This window comes from Plectropomus leopardus, chromosome 6 (genome assembly GCF_008729295.1).
Source record: "Plectropomus leopardus isolate mb chromosome 6, YSFRI_Pleo_2.0, whole genome shotgun sequence".
In the NCBI taxonomy this organism is placed as follows: domain Eukaryota; kingdom Metazoa; phylum Chordata; class Actinopteri; order Perciformes; family Serranidae; genus Plectropomus; species Plectropomus leopardus.
Genome location: NC_056468.1, coordinates 3464710 through 3487174, shown reverse-complemented (window position 1 = coordinate 3487174; position 22465 = coordinate 3464710). Strand labels below are relative to the sequence as shown.

At 39.8% G+C, this 22465-nt stretch overlaps 1 protein-coding gene across 1 annotated transcript; it reads right to left on the bottom strand.

The window, feature by feature from the left end:
* Positions 1 to 1283: 1283 nt before the first annotated feature.
* ptar1 (protein prenyltransferase alpha subunit repeat containing 1) lies at positions 1284 to 22299 on the bottom strand. The gene is made up of 7 exons (XM_042488191.1): positions 22211 to 22299; positions 20019 to 20188; positions 17856 to 17922; positions 15394 to 15498; positions 12988 to 13231; positions 11665 to 12017; positions 1284 to 6140 (listed from the first exon to the last, which is right to left on the bottom strand). The coding sequence occupies exons 1-7, from the start codon at positions 22294 to 22296 to the stop codon at positions 5753 to 5755; spliced, it is 1413 nt and encodes a 470-aa protein (XP_042344125.1). The 5' UTR covers positions 22297 to 22299; the 3' UTR covers positions 1284 to 5752.
* Between the last annotated feature and the right edge of the window lie 166 nt (positions 22300 to 22465).

Below are 22465 nucleotides of genomic sequence, written 5' to 3'. Positions count from 1 at the left end.
GCTGGAGAAAATGACCTATTCATTTTTAAAAGGGGGGGGGGTTATTGGAAAATTATCAAAAACTAGGGAAAATAAGTATTTACAATAATGTCACAGAAAAAACAACATATTTTTAAAAATGTTCTGTCTTTTTGTAGCCTTCTCTGCATTCTTTCCTAGAGCTTTATATAGTATGTACCTTTGTGATTGTGTTTCTTCTCTTCAAGCTCATCTCCAGTCCTTTTCTCCCACCCATCTGCTCTGAATTCCACCTTTTCTTCCTCCTCATCCTCCAAGTGGAATCTAGATCAGTAGTGTACAGTTGCACAATCATTTAGCAGCTCTTAAATTAGTGGCACCTTCACCACACACTTTCACATATGCATAGTCTCTGTGAAACTACAGTGTCCCCCATATTGCACATCTCCCCCTCCTTTATGTAGAACCCACACCACAGAAATGTGTATATATATATATATATATTGTTTTTTTCCCCCTGCCGAAAAAGGCAGGGGGAAAGAGAGAAAGAGCAATTTGGTGAGCGTTATAGAAGGCCTGAATATGAATATATGAATATATTCAGCCCTCTTTGTTTGCTAACATTATCGAACTTAGCACACAAAGCTAGCATTAGCTAATGTTAGTTACCATCTTACCTTGGAACAAACAAAAGTGTTTTCATCCATCTTTGATGGATTCAGCTGTTCAAGTGTTCTTCCTCACTGTTTTATCCATATTCGACATCTCTCTTCTTCTTCTCTCTTCCCCCTCTAAACTTTTTGGGTAAGGGCTGTCAGGTGCCATACACAGTGCTTCGGGACATTGGCTTCTGCTGAAAGCTGGCCTCCTGCGCATAGTTACGGTTGCTAATGTAGGATCAGCTTGGCAAAGGGTCTGGCAAATAGTAGATTAGTAGAATAGTTTTTTGTTTGTTTGTTTTTTAAAGAAATATAGTCATAGTTGTTTGTTTTTTTAACATAATTGTAATGTTTTTTATTTTCCTTATTTTGTTTTTTATTTATTTATTTTTATAACTGTTCCTCTTTTTCATTTCATTACATTTTTTGTGGTAATTTTCTTGTGCGTATTTTTAGTAATTACTTGCTGATTTCTAGGTCATTTCAAGATGCTCATTGTCTTCTTAGTATGTTTTTGAAAAAAATTAAAAGAATTTGCCCTGGTTTCAAAGGGTTAATGTCTAATTCATTCATGCAGTAGTTCATCAAGTGATCCAGGCAGACAGACAGACAAACACATAAACACACACACACACCTCAGACTTTAAATAAATAGCAAGTAAAAAATTTTTTATCCCAGATGAGCTTTATTTCTTGGTAAGCAGATGACAAAACATTGAAAGTGAAGATAAAAGACTTGAAACTCTATAAATAAATAGAAAATTAATGAGATGCTAGGGATTATTCATGAAGGACATACCCTCCACGGAAGTAAACTGAAGAATAAATTAGAAAAAAACAGAAGCTACATTATTCTTTTTAAAAGCTTGTTGAACCTTTAAAAAAACATTTCTGCATAGATAGTCTTGTATTCAAAGTTTGTGTTCTAGGTCTGCAAGGTTGTTAAAATCCCCCCACCGTACAGTTCTGATATGCACCCGTTCTCGATGACCAACCCTAAAGAATACATGGCTCAAAAAGACTGGTTTCAAGATTATCTATGATCATGTACACAGTGATTTGAGGTGATAAAGCGCCTTACGTCATAACTCTTACATTGTAGTTTCTAAGAGAAGCTAAGTACAACGTGGTAAGGGTTACATGGAAGCACATGGGGACAGTGTGATGGGGAGCCAGGGCGATTATGGCGAGCCAGCCTGTAGACAGTGGCTACTGAAACCAAATATAGCATTTCCCCCTCACAGCCGCCATTTTGTCTTCAAGAACAAACCAATCTATTCAAACCTCTATATACAGATGTGACAGTACCCAAACTGAACCAAGGGCCCACTGGGACGCCGATGCTCCTGTCGCATTTCAATGTGATCAGGGATGCATGTGACCACATAGTACATATAGTGAATGTGTCCATGGCTACACTGATGGAACAACATCATCTGTGCAACATTATTTGTTCACTTGTGTGCCGATATTGTCATTGGCAAAGCCAAACAACAAGTAACAACAACCCAAAACATCCACAGGCAACAAAACAATGGATCCTATACAAACTGTAATCCATTATGTTTTCTAGGCAACTATCTGGAATACAGGGTAACTTCAGACTTGTTAGATTCAAATTCAAGAATACAGTTCTTCCCTTATCGATACAGATGAGACGATGGGGTGGGAAGCGTTATCGATTCCACCTTCTACATTATTGAAGGGATGGACTGTGCAGATACAGCATGTTACAACTTTTACAGGAGTGCTAGAAATGATTCCTTAAAGGAGTAGTTCAGATGTTTTGAAGTGGGGTTGTATGATGTACAGTACTTATCCAAAGTCAGTGTATTACACATAGTAGATGTCAGTCAGCATGCCCCCAGTTTGGAGAGGCAGCCTGGAGTTTGACGTGGAACCTCGGAAATGTACTGCTGTAGATGGGGGCCAGCAACAATATGTATTTTAGCCACCTAACATAATGATGTTAGGTGGCTAAAATACAATGATGCAAGCACCAGGGGAGAATCGATTTATTGATGGAAGTATGCCAGAGTTCTCCGCAGTAGATGGCATTATGCCTCCTTTCAGCTAGTTGCTAGTGGACCCTCTTCTGTTCGACCGAGTACATCACATACCAAACAGGATGCAAGCGGCAAACAGGTTGCATTTCAAACAGTGACATGCTACTTTTTCGGTACTGTACATTTTATACATATTCTATGTTTTACTTTGTACCTTCATCTTGGGGGAAGAATGGACCATGTGGAGCAAGCCTAGGCCAGTTCATGTCCGACTGAGGTATATACATGAAAGAGTAAATCAACCCCAAACAGCAATTTCTAGGTGTGTTAGTCTGACTATGAGAAATTTGACTTAAAACCAAAACCATTTCAGTCGGACTAGCATGTTTACATGTGTCTCGGTCTCGGTCGGACTAACATGACATAACATGACTTTTTCTAACATCATGTACATGTTCAGAGTGATTCTGAGCTAGAAAATGAAGCCATTATATTGCTCTCTTCAGATCCTGACTCATTGAGAAAAACAGTGATTTAACATCCCTGAACACAGAAGCTACAGGTCCACCTGTGCCTTGATCAGTTAGTTTGTGTTGTTGTGTGACTTTGGTGTTTAAAAGGGTTCATTCAGATCCACCAAAACCATACAATAACACAAACAAACTAACTGAAGAAGGGGCAGAAGCTCCATTGTTCAGCAGACTAAAATGACTGTTTTTGTCAATTAAGTCTGGTGGCTTTGAGATGGGGAACTGAAGCTGTTAACAAATTCTCCATTGAAAAAGACTGAATAATGGAAATGTGGAATAGTGAAAATACTCTCAATATAGCATACACTTAAAAATGATATAGATTTTTTTTTACGTGGCTAAAATATATTTTGTTGCTGGCCCCCATTTACAACAGTATATTGCTTAGCTTCTCTGTGTGCAGACAGTCATCTACTGTATGGAGTACACTGAGTATGGATAAATACCCCATACAACCCCACCTCAAAAAAATCCAAACTATCCCTTTAAAACAAAGAAAGAATGTAGACTTTGACCTTCTCGATGTTACCTCTATTTTTGTACAAGGTAGTGACATAAAGCAGCTACTGTTAACTAGCCTGGTGCAAAATAACAGACAATATTTCAAAAATAGTTTAGCAATAATACCCCACAAAACAATGATTGCCTATTATCATCAAAGAGTCCAAAGTGCTGTTCAGTGTTCACCTGTTGCACACCACACACCTGTAACAGATGAAGTAGTTGTAGAAACGGCAGCATGTAGCACCAGTGTGAATGTCGGGGGAGACTCACTTCCCTAGCACTCCGTCCTTCAAAGTCCAACATCAGTACCGCTAAACTGGTAAAGCTAACATTTCTCTGCTTATAGACTTAGTGCTTCAGGTTGGCAGAAGGTAAGACTTGCAAGTTAGCCATGGCTTTTCACAGAGCAGACATAAGCTGTTGTTCAGCTAACGACTAGCTTTTTGGCTTTCTGTTGCAAGCTACTGTAACTTAGTACTTGGCTACATAGTTCGGACTTACTGACAATGTTCAGCAGTATAAAAATCAACCAGGAGCAGCAACCAAGGACCAACAGAAGAACAGAGAGAAAATTACATGGTTAATAAATGTTACCACCTTCAGAGTGGAAATCCAAGGATTTTCTAAGAAAACAAAAAGTTTTGACTGTGCTTAAAATCTGCCACTGCAACAGGTGAGTGCTGAGAGAATTTCAACACACTGATTCAAAAAGAAAAAGAAAAAAAGTCTTTCACAGAGCCAATGTCATTCTGTTCTAATCTTTTCTAAAAAAAAAAAAAAAAAAAAAGATTTAAAGGTCCAGTTTGTAGGATTCAGGGGCATCTATTGGCAGAAATTCTATAATATTCATAACAATGTATTTATGAGGGTATAACCTAAAAAAAGAATATTTTCATTTTGTTTTATTAATTGTGCTGATTAAATCTACATATGGAGTCTGCCATACTGTTTCTACAGTAGTCCAGAACAGACAAACCAAACACTGACAAAGACTTTTCAATGATCTCTGGGACACACTGGCCACTTCTGCACTGTGTCTTCAAGGCAGGAATTTCAGTCTGTTATGCCGCCTTGTCGCTCTGTACTCTGTAAGGTACTATCGGAGAATGGTAAGTAATGCTAAGTAACAAAATATTATTAAAACTCAACTCCTTTTATGAGAAATCATATCTCATCACTTGTACAGTAACAATTGGCCATGAAATTAATTTTTCCTCCATTAAAGCTAAAAATCCCCCTTTTATTTCATATTGGCATTTTTCCCAATGTCACTTTTCATGTCAGAGTTGTGGCCACCACAACTCTGAAAGATAGGAACTTTGACTAAAAAAATTGACCTCAATAAAACCATTACTGTGCAAATAATGATGAAATAACACTTCAAAATAATTAAGTTTTTACGATTTATTAAATAATGTCACAATTTATTGAGTCATTGATATATTTTACTCTATTTATCATTATTCTATTTATTTGTTTAAGTATATCTATCATACTGTCCACTTTGGAAATCCATACGTAGGATCCAGCCAGTGTGATATTCAGTGAGTCACACTCAGTGAATTCTGCTCTGCTCTCACCTCTGCAAAGACATTGTTCCTCATTCTGTGGCAGCCTCATATAGTTTCTCTGCTGAAATATTTGATCAGAAATGAAGATATACTCAGATGAATGCCAAACTGGCAATAAAAAAAAAAGCAGTGGCAATTTGACCTGAGGCATTGAGACACCTGAAACACGAACAGAATCGACCTACAGACACAGCGAGCCAACAGGCTGCGTGTGTGTGCAGATTTCCATTCTGAAGGGGCACTGGCTCAGATGAAGCTCAAGAGTATCCAGATGTTTCCGAGGAAGTAGAGACAGTGTCGTCAAAACCTCCTAACTCTAAGACCCCGTCCTCTCTCCTCACTGTGAGGAGGACAGGACAGTAACCACGCTGCACCATGACTGCTCTCTAAAGTCAGCACTGCATCTGAAGCACTACTAGTTAAAGTCAGCACTACAGGTAGGTAAGCTGATCCTAAATCTGTGTCTAAAGGCAACTTCAATGTTGAGAAAGATTGATGGGGCTTACTGTTCCTCTCCCTCTCTCTCAAGGCTGCTGACCAATGACGGTGTCTAACCACTTCTTGTACGCCAGGGCGAAACGTCTCTGCTCGGGACTGCTGCAGCTGTCCAGGACGCTGCTCACAAAGCTGTGCTCAGAGGGCAGGGCGGGGGGGCTGGGCAGCAGGACACCTCTCTTCAGTCGCTTACTGTCGCGCGGGTCTGGCAAGGATGCCCCGTCTACCTCCATAGCTTCAGCAGCCTGCCCCTGTCCATTTACACCCTCCCCCCTGCCTGCACAGCCCTGACCGCTGACCTTGGGCGGGCCTGGCTCGCTGCTGTTCAGGTGGACTGACGTGCTGCCTCCATTGCTGCTGCTGCAGTGGTGCTGGTGTTCTCTCCTCCAGTGGTGACATAAGTAGAAGACATGTCGCCTGGAAGGGGTGAAAACGTGCATCCGACAATGTATTACTGAAATGTATTCTACAAACAGATCGTCTACAAACTGTACTTGTTTTACTGGCTTTTATTGGACCATGCTAAACTCCCATGTTTAACAGCTGTGAGCCAGCAGCCCTCCGAAAAGAAGTCCATGCTCCCTTAGTTTTTTAAAAAAAATTTCAACTGTGCAATACTGAAATACTAGTGGGAAGAAAATACTAGGGATGCATCGATTTATTATATGAACGTTGGTATTGGTATTGGTAACGTTGGCTGATAGTCACCTTGTTGATTGTCATCAACAAATCAATTCGTAAACTGACATTCATCGATGGCAGTGGCTGATGTTTGGTTGGATGGCAGCATGCGAGGCCAGCTCAATAAACATGAAACTCTGTGAGTGAGTGATGAAGTTTGCAGCACTGGTCAGAGTGACAGATGATGTGACGTCGCTGTTTCCCCATTGGCTGTTGCTCTTTCAAAGTAAAAAGGCGCGGACATGCTGACGGTCATGTATTACTGTAATGTTATTCCTCATTCTCTGTAGGCAGTGTAACATGGCAGCATGGTGGAAATTGCAAGCTAGACAGCTAAAGAGCCATCCGCGGTCATTATGTCAGTTTTGGACACTGGAGAGAGAAGATCTACTTTTCAGTTTGTGTGAGGAACAGTCGGGTCTGCATGACACAAGCCTTACATTCATTTAGAAGTTATTAACTTATCAGTGTTACAGTGTCAGAGCGGGTGGCGCTGCCAATCTAGAGAAGAGAGGAAGGAAATCAGACACTGATTTTGAACTGAAGTGAATATTACGTGTTACAGAGTTGCCGCCACAATGACAAAATTCTCCTTTTGTTATTCAGAAGCTAAAATACAATTCACAAACAGACGATGCACATCAGTGTCAGCGAAGTTTGGCTCTGATAGCAGCCGAAGGCAGCACAGCCTCCGCCAGCCACATGGGGATGTTCATCTCCGGGTCCAAGCAGAGCTGCAGAGCGAGGATGTGTTAATGATCAGTGGGTGTAGCTCCAGAGAAAGCAGCTCCCCTCCGCTGTGTGACAGCGTCTAATGTTGAGTTTAATGTTTTCCATTTTAACATACAGCGACATGAATTTTGAGCTGGACCGCAACAACGCGTTTCACACACCGCCCTCCCAACCACACTGTGGGTCGCCAAAGCTTCCCAGGGGATTATGAAGCCTTCTTAATTTTAAGGGGAGCTGAAAAACATAAAAAATATATCAAATAAAATGATCAATAGGCCTATCTCAGCATTTAGTTAATTTCTGTGAAGATAACTAAATGCAAATGTATCTTTTTAAGTTTACATCAATGTTCAAGACATACTTTTTTTTAATCTCACAGTGAAGACCTGAGCACAAGGTGTATACACAAAACCTTCACTCTCTGCTAAACAGACTCGTCCTGTCATCGAAAAGATGGTCAAGCAAAAGGAATTTCTCAATAAAGAAGCCTTTAAAGAATGTATGATTGTAGGTATATAGAATCATATAACAAGTCTCAAACAATATCAGGAAAATTCATCTCTGATGCAATATTCCCAGCAAATAAAATGCTCAAAATTCATCATTTGGCCTAGTTTGACATAATCTCACACAAACTTCCTGCAGTAGGCATTTGGGTTAATTGTACAGTTTATCAGTTGTTGTCAGTTGTTAATGTTATATATTTAATATAATACGAAATATCCCTAAAATATGTCTTCAGTTTACTCAATGATAGTGAAGAAGTCCTTGAAGAAAAAGGTTGAGAACCACTGTACATGGTCGGCCAAATACGAGGTTTTAACCTGGTCTTGTTTCTCTTGTTCAGTTTTGCACCGGCTAAAAAGAGGGGACATTATAGATTAGGTACAAAAATTATAGTGACTGTTTGGCCAATGGACTCTCTGATCTCACTGCTGTGTGATGAGATGGTTAGAGGCAGCAGGCGTCCCGCGGATGACAGAAAATATGTTCAAGATGGACAGTGATCTTAACCAGGAGGCCCTCGGAATGAAAGGGCACAATAAACTCATTATCATCGCGTAAGAGCTCCATTATGATGCAGTCAAGCTCTATTCAATGAAAATTAGTATTGAGCAAAAGTTTTTTCTTCAAATCTGTACATTTGTCTTTTAACTGAAATATAAGGCTACAGATTGACCCCATAGTTTTAGATACTATTTTGTTGAAAATGTCTCAATTCCATAATTATAGAAACAGACGGGCTCAGAATCTTCATATTCCTTTGTAAAACGCTTCCTGTGGTCACTTTTCTGTCAAATATCCTGGAATCGTCTTATGGAATGAAAATGTTCATTTACTTGACTCTTCTGTGTCACTGAAAAAAAGCTCTGCTGTCAAAAACATCTTGTTTAGATCAAGAATGATCCCTCTATGATTGACGTTCACAATAACTATTCAGATTTTTATTTTTTAACCCTATACATACAGTATCTCACAAAAGTACACTCCTCACATTTTTGTAAATATTTTATTATATCTTTTCATGGGACAACACTGAAGAAATGACACTTTGTACAGCTTGCTAGTCAGTGTACAGCTTGTATAAGAATTTACTGTCCCCTCAAAATAACCATTAATGTCTGAACCAGTGGCAACAAAAGTGAGTACACCCCTAAGTGAAAATGTCCAAATTGGGCCAAATTAGCCATTTTCCCTCCCAGATGTCATGTGACTTGTTAGTGTTACAAGGTCTCAGGTGTATATGAGGAGCAGGTGTGTTAAATTTGGTGTTATCACTCTCACACTCTCTCATACTGGTCATTGAATTTTCAACATGGCACCTCATGGCAAAGAATTCTCTGAGGATTTGAAAAAAAGAATTGTTGCTCTACATAAAGATGGCCTGGGCTATAAGAAGACTGCCAACACCCTGAAACTGAGCTGCAGCACAGTGGCCAAGACCATACAGCAGTGTAACCTGACAGGTTCCACTCAGAACAGGCCTCGCCATGGTTGACCAAAGACGTTGAGTGCACGTGCTCAGCGTCATATCCAGAGGTTGTCTTTGGAAAATAGACGTATGAGTGCTGCCAGCATTGCTGCAGAGGTTGAAGGGGTGGGGGGTCAGCCTGTCAGTGCTCAGACCATACACCGCAGACTGCATCAAATTGGTCTGCATGGCTGTCGTCCCAGAAGGAAGCCTTTCTAAAGATAATGCACAAGAAAGCCCGCAAACAGTTTGCTGAAGACAAGCAGACTGACTTAGGACATGGATTACCGGGACCATGTCCTGTGGTCTGATGAGACCAAGATAAACTTATTTGGTTCAGATGGTGTCAAGCATGTGTGGCAGCAACCAGGTGAGGAGTACAAAAACAAGTGTGTCTTGCCTACAGTCAAGCATGGTGGAGGGAGTGTCATGGTCTGGGGCAGCATGAGTGCTGCCGGCACTGGGGAGCTACAGTTCATTGAGGGAACCATGAATGCCAACATGTACTGTGACATACTGAAGCAGAGCATGATCCCCTCCCTCCGGAAACTGGGCCGCAGGGCGGTATTTCAACATGATTTCGACCCCAAACACACTTCCAAGACAACTATTGCCTTGCTGAAGAAGCTGAGGGTAAAGGTGATGGACTGGCCAAGCATGTCTCCAGACCTAAATCCTATTGAGCATCTGTGGGGTGTCCTCAAACGGAAAGTTGAGGAACGCAAGGTCTCTAACATCCACCAACTCCATGATGTCGTCATGGGGGAGTGGAAGAGGATTCCAGTGGCAACCTGTGAAGCTCTGATGAACTCCATGCCCAACAGGGTTAAGCCAGTGCTGGAAAATAATGGTGGCCACACAAAATATTGACACTTGGGGCACGATTCGGACATTTTCACTTAGGGGTGTACTCACTTTTGTTGCCAGTGGTTCAGACATGAATGGCTGTGTGTTGAGTTATTTTGAGGCGACAGTAAATTCTTATACAAGCTGTACACTGACTACTTTACCTTGTAGCAAAGTGTCATTTCTTCAGTGTTGTCCCATGAAAAGATATAATAAAATATTTACAAAAATGTGAGGGGTGTACTCACTTTTGTGAGATACTGTATACTGTGACACATATATACTTTTTTATGTGTTTTCTGGGTGTGTTTTTTATATAAGCCAGTATAGGTTTCTACCAAACCCTCACATGTACATTTTATATGTTTTATCCTCATTGTGCTTTCTTTATGTGAAACAAATAAACTAAATTAAACTAAACTACTATCGTGTGTTGAATGTGACTTTGTAAAATCTAGTTTTTGGCCTGAAACTTGAATAAATACAGCTGTTTGAAAGAGAAATGTGTTGATGTTTTTACAGCAATAAAAATAGAAAGGAAATTATGATATACTATATTAAGTTTTTTACAAAGTTCTGTTTGCGAAACGTTGTTTGATAACTGTGTGTGATTGAATTTGTGCTCATTCAAAGAGCATAATGAAGAGCCGTAAGACTTTAAACAGCCACGGCACAAAAGGGGGAATTAAATAACAGCAAAAACAATCAGTATCAAATTGTTATTTTAAACATCATTACCGCCCCGAATTTCACTACTGAAGCATGTCTACTGCTCGGAAGAGATTACCGGCTTTTGGTTGCATTTTTTGACAGAAATTTAAAACTTTTAGACTGGACTGTTTGATTCAAGCAAAACACAAAAAAAGCTTCAGGGGACCTTCTCTGCTAGAGTTATGTATGTATGTATTATCAGCTGAATGAACAAAAAGTATCAAATGTAAATGTACATGCATAACATTAAATTATAGATTGATTTTTTTTTAAATTACTGAAGCATTCATGTTGCAGCTGGTTGAGACTAAAATGATTTAAAACTATCTAACCGTTGGGCTGTTCAACACAATAAAAACTCCAATCTTAAAAAGACAATTTTGTTTATAACAAAGTCTTAACAAATCTTTTTTTTTTAAACTGAGAAAATTGTTTTAATTCAACATATTTAAGAAAGGTATTTGAAATAAGTAATTCTTTAGAAATCAATGAAGACAAAAAATTTTTTTGCAATTAATGCATTAATTGTATTTTATAAGTTTATTGTGCTTTTTGCATGAAAAATCTCAATTTGTTAAGCATTTGGTGACTAGCTTTTAGACAATCTAATGAAGTAATGGCAGAAGGTAGTATAAAAGGGAAGTAAAATTACTTTAAAATTGTACTTCGACATTTCTTGAGTAAATTTACTTAGTTACATTCCCCCACTGCTTTTGGCCGATTTAAAGAATGCAAACACTGCAATCTCACAAATCTAAAAACCCTCAATGTCAGCAAAGAAAGGTGACAAATATCAATCTTTTGGCAGCAGGACATCCTTTTCAGGGCTTCATTGTGTTTTTTTTAACTGAAATAACCCATGCAACAAATATTCCTTCAAGCGTCACACCAGTGCTGCACTGTGCTTCTGATTATTTTCTTAATGTGGAGCAGTAGTTTCACAAGAAGCCGCTGCAAAATGATAAATGGTTTGTGTATTATTCACCTCTGTGGTCTCACCTGTGACTCCAGAGCGCTTCGTGACCAGGGAAGGACTGGATGAGGTCTGAGCACAGCTCCATCTCCTGGTGGAAGAGCTGAAGGACCGTAGTAAAGCTGAGCTGTCTCTCCTCCTCGGCAGCTGCCTCTGCTCCCGACAGCTCCCCGTTGGCCTGGCTGTGGCTGTGGTGCTGGGGACTGCTTCTGGGGGCTGTGCTGCAGCAGTGCTGGGGTGAACTGGTGGTGGAAGCTGGAGTCTGGGAGAGCTCGGTGATCAGCTCCTTGAGAAGGAACTGGCGGTAGTGGAAGCCACTGTGGTCAGACACATGCATGGACACCCAGAGGCGCATAGACGACAGCTCATCGTGGAAAACCTGTGTGCAAACGTGGCAGTGAGCGCAGCTGTTTGTCAACAACACAGGAGTAATATGAAGGAAATCCAAAACATATTTATAAGACTATCTTTATGTCAATTTTGCCATCAGGTGTTTTAATCAAGGTGTATTATATAAGCAGCTCCAGACCCTTTTCTGTGCTCTTGCTTTTCATTTATTCCACCTTCTATTTATTTTTTTACTGCATATTATGGTTGTTATTTCTTATAAACTTGTTTCATGCTTCTTTTGCACTTTTGCTTTTTTGCCCTTTGTTGTTAAATATTTCTTTTCCATTTATATTTCTTTTATTTCTTTTCCACTTCTAGCTTGTCTGCAACTTATTTCCAGAGTTATGGTATAATGTGCTGTATAATACATTTATTGTATTGTAGTGTAGTGTATTGTATTTTATGTTGCATTTTGTTTTATAACTTAATTTTTATATTTATAAATAAAAATATGCCTATATATTGTTAGGTTTTATTTTTTAGCACTCAATGCAAATAAAGCACATTCAGCTGCATTTTTTGTATGAAAATTGTTAAACAAATGAAGATAATTATTACTTTTTGCTATTATTATTATTATTATTACTGTTATTATTATATCATGCACTGCATTGAGTAAATGTTATGCAAAATATTCAGATAGATTTCATAACTGCGTCATGATTTTTTTTTTTTTTTAAACCTCTCAACAACTCAAGCTCCCACTTTTGACCCAGGCACTGACCTCATTCAGTATCCCAGTGGGGTGAGGATTGCTATAAATGTGTGCAGGAATTTCCCAAATTATAAGTGCTAGATTTGTGAGAATCAATAAACTCATGTGCAATACCCACAATCCTACACTGAAATCCAGGCCTGTATGCATGCTGACTAGAGAGCAGTTTGGGCTCATGGTGTTCAGTGTCTGAAAATGCACTGATGGCATTTGAAGGAATATGGAATATGGAATCTCATCCTACCTTGACGTTGCCCTTAGCCATGTGCTGCAGCACCCAGATGCGGTGGGACCAGGCATTGTAGTTGCTGGGGTAGCGGCAGGCGGCGTCAGAGCACACCTTCATCTCTTGATGGAGCGTCCGGGCCAGATGGTCACTGAGCTGCTGGCTCCTCTCTGCATCAGCCTGCTCTGCTTCACCCTGCTGATGCTTCCTGCCGTGGCCCCCGGCAGAGAACTGACGCAGGATCTGCTGCAGAACCCAGCGTCTGCAGGGAGACAACAACTGCTGTTTCAGGTGAATCCATTAACCTGATGTTCTGTTACTGCTGCGGACAATCACAGTGTGTCTCCATCTGCCACTGAAGCTGTGACATGACATCATACTCAGCAGCCAAAAGGGGACATCATTTTGTACTCTAACAGCATGTACCAGGTGTAAAACTGCAGCCTGAATGTGCAAAGAATACAAAGAATGCAAAGTGCAGCTGATGGATATGCAGAGGTCCTCTTTTATGAGAGCGCTGGACAAATGGAAAATGTGACCTTTCCGTGATGTGTCACTGCATCTCAGCCACTGAATGAGACAAATGATAGATGAATAAAAGACTACTTTTATTATCTGAAAGTCAAAAGTCTATGTTCTAAATTAGGTGACACTGACTATCAGAGAGACTGAAGCAGAGCAATGCTGAGCACCAGCCTTCACCTTACTCTTATATGGTTCTGTCTTCATTTAATTCTTCTCTTCCAAGGATAACTGCCATTTTTCATCATTAACTTCATTTATCCATGTTGGGGGTAATGTGAGACATGAAACAACATTTTTTTTATTGTGTTCTTTGTAGACACACTTACAAGGAGCCCTATTATCTCATTAGAATCAGTTTAAAAGCCCAGTCAGATTAAACATGATCCATATTAACACCTCAGTCAGCTTAAAGAGGCACAAACCCATTCAAATTTTAAGCAGTTGCAGAGGGGTAGTTTAAACCTTTTCATAAACTGCTCAAAAGAAAATTTGTATTATGGAAATGATGAACCTGCTTCTTCTCTGGCTGCGTTCTTTCTGTGCACACTCCATCCTCACGTAAGGGAACCTGACATGATACAACACTGTTGTTTAATTATAGGCATCAAAGCAACAGCAAATAGTGCCCTAAAATAACCATTTTAGCCGTTAGTTTGACTTCAGTTTTGGGGTTGAGGGGGCAGACAAGATACTCAAGCAGCTTGAATAGCCTTGTAACCATAGTAACTCACTCCTCTGTGGGTGCGTGAGAGGAGAAGAAGAGAGCACTGTGCTGCTGTCAGAAGTTATCTGTTATTTACTTTTCACTGCCAGAAAATGCACTTGTGACGTGAGAGTGTGTGAAAATGTGTGTCAATTGCATGTGGCTCATGGTCAATGTGAGATTTGGCAGCCCTGTCAAGGGTTGTTCACCTGCGTCGGCGCATGTAATCAGCAAATCATATTGGAGGACATCTCATGTGAAACAGGTGACCCGAAATCTTTAATCAGATTGATTTCAATCAGATTAAGAAAAAGCATGTAAACACAACTCTTGTTTCTGGGGGCTGCTTTAAAATCTGTGGTACTTCTGTGAACTGTTGACATCAGTGGTACTCTGAAGAACTACAAGCTAATTCGGCTTTCTCTCCACCTCTAGGTATCCGGGTGGGCTGTGCTCTAGATGAAAAAAACAAAACATAAACAACTCTTCCTTCTTGTCCTGGATAAATGAAATCAATTATTATGGGCTGTGATGGAGGATATTTTTACAGCATACTGGCCGACTTAGTTATTTCAGCAGGGGATTTATACAACACACCAAGGCTGCAGCTGAGGCATACAAGAGAGCACTGCAGATGGGGGTACATCCAAAACCTGAGCTGCTGAGAGTAAACAGTGGCTGAATCTGCCCTCTGATGCCAACAGAGACTGAGTCACTCTGCTGCACTGAACTTCAGCTGGGCAGTTTTTGCTGGATGCTGTCGTCAGCTACAGACCAGAGAGAGTCCGTGTGTGCATTACTAGGCATGAAAGTTTTGCTCCTCACTTAGACAGAGGTGTGCTGGAGACTACGGCAGGACTATTAGAGAAATATTTTGATGATTGGCTGAGTACAGGGCCGAAGAATGACTGGGAGTTGCTGCTCCACCAACAGCTGGGATAGAGCGGGAAAACAGCACGTAGAGCATTTTAAACTTTACTCCTTGGTGATCACTGGAGCTGTGGACAAACCTACCATGATGGTTTAGCTGAGTTTTATTTAGTGTCTGTCGAGTTTGAATCAAACTTGAATATTGGCTCAGAATGTTAAAACTGACAAAGGAAGCACAAATCTGTGTGGCATGGTTTGGCTTGGCCAAAAGAGACAGTGAAAAAGGCCCATATTACAGTGTATAGAGAAGAAATGAGTGCTCTTACCGGTGTATCCATGTCTCCGGACTCTTAGGGTACTTAGTGAGGGCCAGCTGGCCCAGGTAGAGGTCCTTCTCTGGGTTTAGAACTCCACACTGCAGCAGCTCCTTCCTGCAACAACAATGTATCCCATTGTAAAATGCATTACAACAGAACTACAGAGCACTACACAGTTCTCTTCCACGGGGTCAGTGTAGCATGCTGTAGCAACACTGTGGCATGTTGAGCTCTGATCATGTGTATTTCTCTATGTTCATCTTTGAGTAATGGGTCTTTTTTCACGTAGAGGTCCTGGATTTCCTCTTGGATGGAGTTATAGCAGCAGAGTTGAGGAATGCATACATGCACAAAAATTTTTGCGCTCATCACCGTGAGCATCACTTCTCAAATAGGTGCAAACTAGTCACTCCTGGCAAAAATCATAGTTTTGAATCCAAAACAGGTCATTTCTGGGGTTCATGGACAAAGTCACAGGGTGAATGATGTCAGCTGCTGAAATAAGCCCACTTCACTTTAAACGGTCATCACTACATCACATAAACTGATTGACCGTGTTTCATTTTGCATCGACTCTAAGTTGGGTGGCAGGATGCAACATATGACCGCTAATAATTATACCGCTGCTCTTTCACTGTCCGCCGTCGCTTGCTCGATCAAGCTCGTAGGTCAGCTTGATTATCAGTTGCACTGGCCAGGTACCACAGACAATTTTGCACTTATTGTAAAAATAGTACACAAGTATGTGGCTGCACATCGCTTTCAAAAGTAGATTTACGGCACCTCTCAGATGAAGGGGTGAGGAGAGATTGCCGGCAGTGGTGAAGAAAGTATTCAGATCCTTTACTGTAGTAAAAGTACTAATAATATCATACTGTAATAAAAATTACTCAAGTCCTGCATTCAAAATTGTACTGAAGTAAAAGTAACTTTGTAAATATAATCAGCAAAATATACTTTAAGTACTTAATGTAAAAGCAGTCATTGTGCGGTAAATTGTTCATGAACCCTTCTTTTCCTTATTCTGTCTGATGTTTCTGGATAAATCCTGCTGCATTAACGTGCTCGTCGCATTTTCCTGCTGTAGATGTTTTAGGTTATTGTAATTCTGTTATGGTATGCGTTATATATTTGAAGCGTTGCTGTCCTGCAAGAACCACACATCACTAAAAAGTTAAAAAAACAGGGGCGCCCCATGTACAAAAGGCTATCTCCTCCCTGCAGCGGCCGTGCGTCTGATTCTGACCTTTGCTGCACGTCACCCCCTCTCTCTCCCCCTTCCACACTTATGTTGTCCTATCAGAATAAAGGCATAAAGAGCAAAAAAAGGTATTTACAAAGAAAAGTCAGAAAAACAGCCCTGTTTTAAGCTTTGTGACTGTGCATCTTCCAGCTTATATTGATATTTACCTCTGAATTTGGAGTTGCTGTATAAAGTACAGTAGCATATAATGAAATACACATCATTCTTCACCTTCTTCACTTCTTTGCACCCGTTTCTTTCTTCCTTTGATGAGCCAATCTTTTAAATTCAACTGAGAATTCAAATGTGATTTGAAAAAACAAACTAGTAGTTAATGTGTGATCTATATCACCCACTGTTTGACCGTTTACATCTGCTGCGTGTTAGGTTGCAGCTAGCTAGGTGTCAATCATTCTTTTCATGATTCATTCTTGATTCTCTTTTTTTCCCCAGAATTAACTTGTACCACCACACTGTTTTATCATCAAACGGTGTTCATTTGCTTAAATGTATTGTCATTTTTTCAGCGATAAAATAACAAATATGACATTTCTTCCAGGAAGTTCTATCCAAATACTGTGTAAAATCAATATCTCTGTAAGCAGATATGTCAATTGTCTTTTATATTGACGGATATTGAGCTTCACGCTGGTTCTCCCGCATATCAAAGCCGCCTCCAGAAAGAAAAAAAACATCGGGGCAAGTAGAAAACTCGCTAGCTTTCTACCAAGATGGATCCTACAAATGTGTATTTCACAGATTTGTGTTTCCTTACACTGACTGTGTTTGCTGTAATGTTACTGTGTGTTACTAACATAAAGAAAAAAAAAGACAATTCTGAATCAGTGATTAGCATCGCTTGCTTCATTTATGACATTGACCGGGTGCTTGTTGTTATAATCATTGTGCCGACATTATGAGGAAAGCACAAAGGTTCTCATTCATTTATGTGTGTAAATATACCTGAACACAAAGCTACGTAAGCACTAAATAACTTAAGTCTATAGGAAAATGAGATAGAACCCTCTCCTCCCTTCACCTCCTCACCTCATGCCAAAAAAAAAAAAGAAGTCATATTTCAGCCACACAGCTGCTTGGTGCAGTCAGGGTAAACACTGGAGATGTTGGACACTTTCAAGGGCACAGACAATGGGCAGCTGACATTCATAAGAAGAAAGATTTGAGTAGCTGTGTTGTAAACGGCTGCTGTGAGCGGCTGTATCTGTACCTGACATTCCAGGCGGTGGTGAAGTCCGGGTTAAGCAGCAACAGAGTGCAGGTAATATCCGCTAAAGCTGAGGGACAGACAGACATGAACTGTTAGTTTCTTTGAGGAAGGAATCACAAGAAATAGCTTCTGTATTTTACTTACACTTTAACAATGAGACAGCAAAAAACAAAAAAAACATAGAAAAGTTAAAAAGCTGCCTTGCAGTGCTGGGCGATAAAACGATCTTGATACAGGATCGTGATGAAAAGTGCGTTGATGACGATGACAAACTATGGTCATTTTTACTCCATATGGATAGACCTAGCTAGATTCAAACAGCTTGCCCGAAGTGCTGTGTCATACAGCAGAAGTTGTTGGACGTCTGTCAGTCAGCAGTGGGGATACGCGTCACCGTACACGCCCATTTTTCACTGTAAGTTTAGTTTGTGCTGAGGTGAGTGTGCACAGGTGAAGAAAACAAACAAACAAGACAATCTACGTTCCCAGGGTGACGGGAGAAGAGGTCCACTAATGTGCCGACTTCATCGCTAGTGAGCGACTTTTCCAACCCTCTCAGCGAGTTTTTTTTTTTTTTTTAAAAAGTGCAACAGGAGAAACATTTAGCAACTTATCCAGAACATCAGTGAACACGCAGGAAATGTAGGCTATGGTCATTTATTCCCACGCTTGCTGCTCTCAATAACCGCAAACATTGCTGACAGCGGTCGTCAAGCTGGTGTTGTGCCAAGAAGTGATTGTCTGACATAAACTGTGCGCGCACAGCCTGTTAAAGCTGCATCGCCCAGTATTCACGTCTTCAGCTGCTCTTACATGGATCAAACAATTGTAGCATGTAAATACACATAACTTGCGATTTACAATTTGATCAGGCATGACATTTACTAGATTATAGACAATAGTGTTGTTCCCATTGTTTGTATGTGTTTAATATGTCTACAATCTTGTTTACATTTGGAACGCAGTCTATCATACTTTACGGATGGGTAATGTAAAAATCATTACATATTCACAATATGTAAATGCAGAGATCACAGCAAAACCGTTCCTTCGGGACTGCTCTGTCTGTGGTGTTTCCTGACATTCTGGGGAACTTTCCACTCTATAGTTCCACTATAACTCAAACGGATTATTATTTTAGGCATTATTTTTGTATAATTCAAGTTGACATAAGAAAATGTATAAATCAAATTGATTTTGCTCTTGAAAATGACCTTTGACAAAAATGATATTTTCTCAGCTTTTTGTCCGAAATGTCATTTTTTTGGGAAGAAAATGCACAAATTCAGATGGTGATAAAAAAAGGAACAGAAGAAGCTAGAATTAAATGTTTTTTTGTGTATGAAAGCTGAGGATCTGTTCTTTGTCTTTACGTATTTGTTGTTTATATTATTTATATGTTCAAAACACTGGCAAATATTCTGGAGGTCTTGAAAGATTAGTAAATCGACCAAAAATGCTGGTACTGGCTGGCAACTTAATAAAAATACTCTGGCAGGGAAAGAGCAGCATTATCAAATTATATATCGTGATAAATATCGATATAGATCAATATGGGGAAAATTATTGTGATAAAATTTTTTTGCCCTAGCTGACAGTATGAAGTTTAAAGTGACAGATCCTTGGCTGATGATTTGAATCACTGACAGAACAGTCTTAGGACTCATCTCAAACCACTGACCCAACAGAGTGGTGTAGCAATGAGTCCTAAAACCCAGAAATGAGCTAGCATTTTAGCATGCCTGGTTCCCTCAGCTCAAAGTCAAAGGTTTTTTTGAAAGGGTTTTTGGTTAGATGTCTGAAATAACACAAGCTGACTTTCACGTTGTGTTCTATAACATAAACACGTAAGTAAATACCCCACTGTGACGCTTTTATGTGTCTTTAAAAAGGTGGTTGCTGACAAGTGGCCAAAGGAGACTACAGAACGTCATCATGCCAAATACTGCTTTACAGCCTTGTTGCCAGCCTCAAAAAAATGTATAAAAATTAGATTAAAATTTAAAAATTAAAAAGCCCTGGTTGCAATACACAGATATGTTCTGGTTTAAAATCTGTCAAAGACATATTTATCACAAAAACAAGCTTCCTCAGATAAAAAAAGAACACATCAAACCATCAGGCATGATTATGTTGTGGTAGATGTTAGGTGAGTAGGGCTACCTTCCCTCTCCAGCCAGTGTTTGCGCTGACGGTAGAGCAGCAGCTTGTTGTGAACGTATGGCAGCAGGAACTTGACACACCAGCTCTCAACACCAAGCTTGTTCTCCACCAACAAAATGGGACTGCGATTGTAGCGGGCCTCTGGACACGGGATCACACCGATCTCATCTCTGTGGGAGCAGATACTGACAGTCAGGGCTGAGCCAGGTTTGAAACTTTTTGTATGTGAACATGGAAGATACTTTCTGACAATGTGTGGCTTTTCTTTAGCACATTCAGACTCAAAAATATCCTGACTTAAGAGTATCATTAGAATTTGGACCTGAACATCAGCGGCACATCAGTAGGTGGGTTTAATGGACTGAAATTCTGAACATAAAATACGTCTAATGGAAACACATCAATACTGAAAAAACTCTCATTTATCACCAAAAAAGTTTTTATGCTCACATGAGCCGTATTTCGCAAAACTTAAATGTTCTTTTGGCTTTCCTAGGTCACATGATGCTATGGCTATGTGCTTGTCAGTAGGAACTGGCTCCCTGATGATGCAGCAGGAGCTACAAGAGGTGTTATTGCATCATGTGACTGTTCAAAAGTTTAGCGGGGTATATATTTGAATTGCGACAGTATGAGATTCTTACGGCATGATAACCGTCTCAGAAAATATCACGGAATTACAGAATTAGTGGGATGGTTTGACCACGTCACTCAGGGTAAATATCTTAAAATTAACCCTTTCAAAAAGCAGAGCAAATTGGTTTGATTTCTTTCAAAAACATGGCAAGAAGACAGTGAGCAATTTAACAATACATTGGCCAAAAGTAGCAAGACATTTTTTTTTAAATTACAAGAAAATTACCAGAAAAAGGAAAAAAAGGAGGAAAGAAAAGGAAACAAGACAACAACCTGAAAAAAAAGTGCAGAAAATGAGAAAACTAAATGTATGTTTTCCCCTCTAACATAATTTTAAACATAAAATTATAACGATAGCTTTAAATTATATTAAAATAAATGATAAGATAGCTTTCCGGACATTTTTCTGCAGTTTTTTCTAATAATTTCAGGGGTTTTTTCAACAATTTCAGGTTCGATTGTTTTTTATAATTTTGTAATAATTGGCCCTTTTGAAATAAGTTTTAGTTCATTTTCAAGTCATTTTCTTTCCATTCATTTTCAAGTCATTTTCTTATTTTAGTTCATTTTTAAGCCATTTTCTTCATCACCTTTGACTCGTTTCTTGCCAGGTTGGTCAATGCATTTTTCACCATGTTTTTTTTAAAGAAATCAAAACACTTTGCTGAGGTTTCAAAGGGTTAATCAGTGTTGGATTAAGTATAGACATAACAAACACAAGTTTATTTGATCCACATAGCTAAACTTAGCGCAGTCTAACACATCTGCCCTCAAGAACTCTTCCTTCATAAAGGTTCAAAAGTAGGTTTATGTGTTATATCTGTCTACATTCAGCTAAAGAAATTTCAATTTGTATGAAAGGAATTAAAGGACTGTCCCATATAGACGCCTGTCCCAAAAATAAACCTGCTGAGTTCGATGATTTAAGCAAATAAAAACCCAGGCTATAATATATAACGTAACGTTTACTTTATTTCATAATGTTGACGATGGAGTGCTTTTGACATCAGCTGCTTCATTAGTTATGTCTATCACAAACAGATAAGAAGCTAAGTTAGCATCTGCTAACCCTGACAGCCTGGCGCCGGTTTACCTCTACAGAGAATAAAGCAGCCATACACAACACGGGAGCATCAGAAAATAGACGCTATTGAAGTGTATAAAAAAATATACTTTATTACTAAGGAGACGTTAATTAATCACATCATTCGTGAGCTAATGTTGCTGGCCCGTGCAGAGTGTGGCACAGTTTTGACAGCCATCACAGGGCGAGCTAACTATTGACACCAAATGACACACAGTCTATATTTAGTTATTTAATAGTATCCTCGGGGGTGTTTTTATAAACTCTTCAATTTAACTATTAGAGAGAACGAACAAACAACGAAGCTAACCGGCTAAACTATCAACTTTTCCTGGAGCGCTCACATTCCAGGTGATAGTCCGAGCCCACACAGTTGAAAGGCTAGCTCAGGCTGTTGTTTGGTTCACGATTCCCTGTATTAGACAGTCCCCGCTCCGGTCTGCGTGCTGTGTTCACACTTAACTGTACTCACATGTTGGGGTTTCTCTTGAAGGCGTTAGTGATGTCTTTGACAACTCTCTGGACCAAGACGTCCACCTCCTCCTCCGACTCCGCCATCTTTATGGCACCTAATGACGTTACAAAGACCCAAAAGTACTTCCGGGTGAAAATAACAACACTACGGAAGCGCGGAGAGGACGTGTGTGTGTGTGTGCGCGCTTTTGTGTGTGCAAACTTTAAAAACAAAAAAAAAAGAACAAAACAAACAGCAACAATAATAATGATA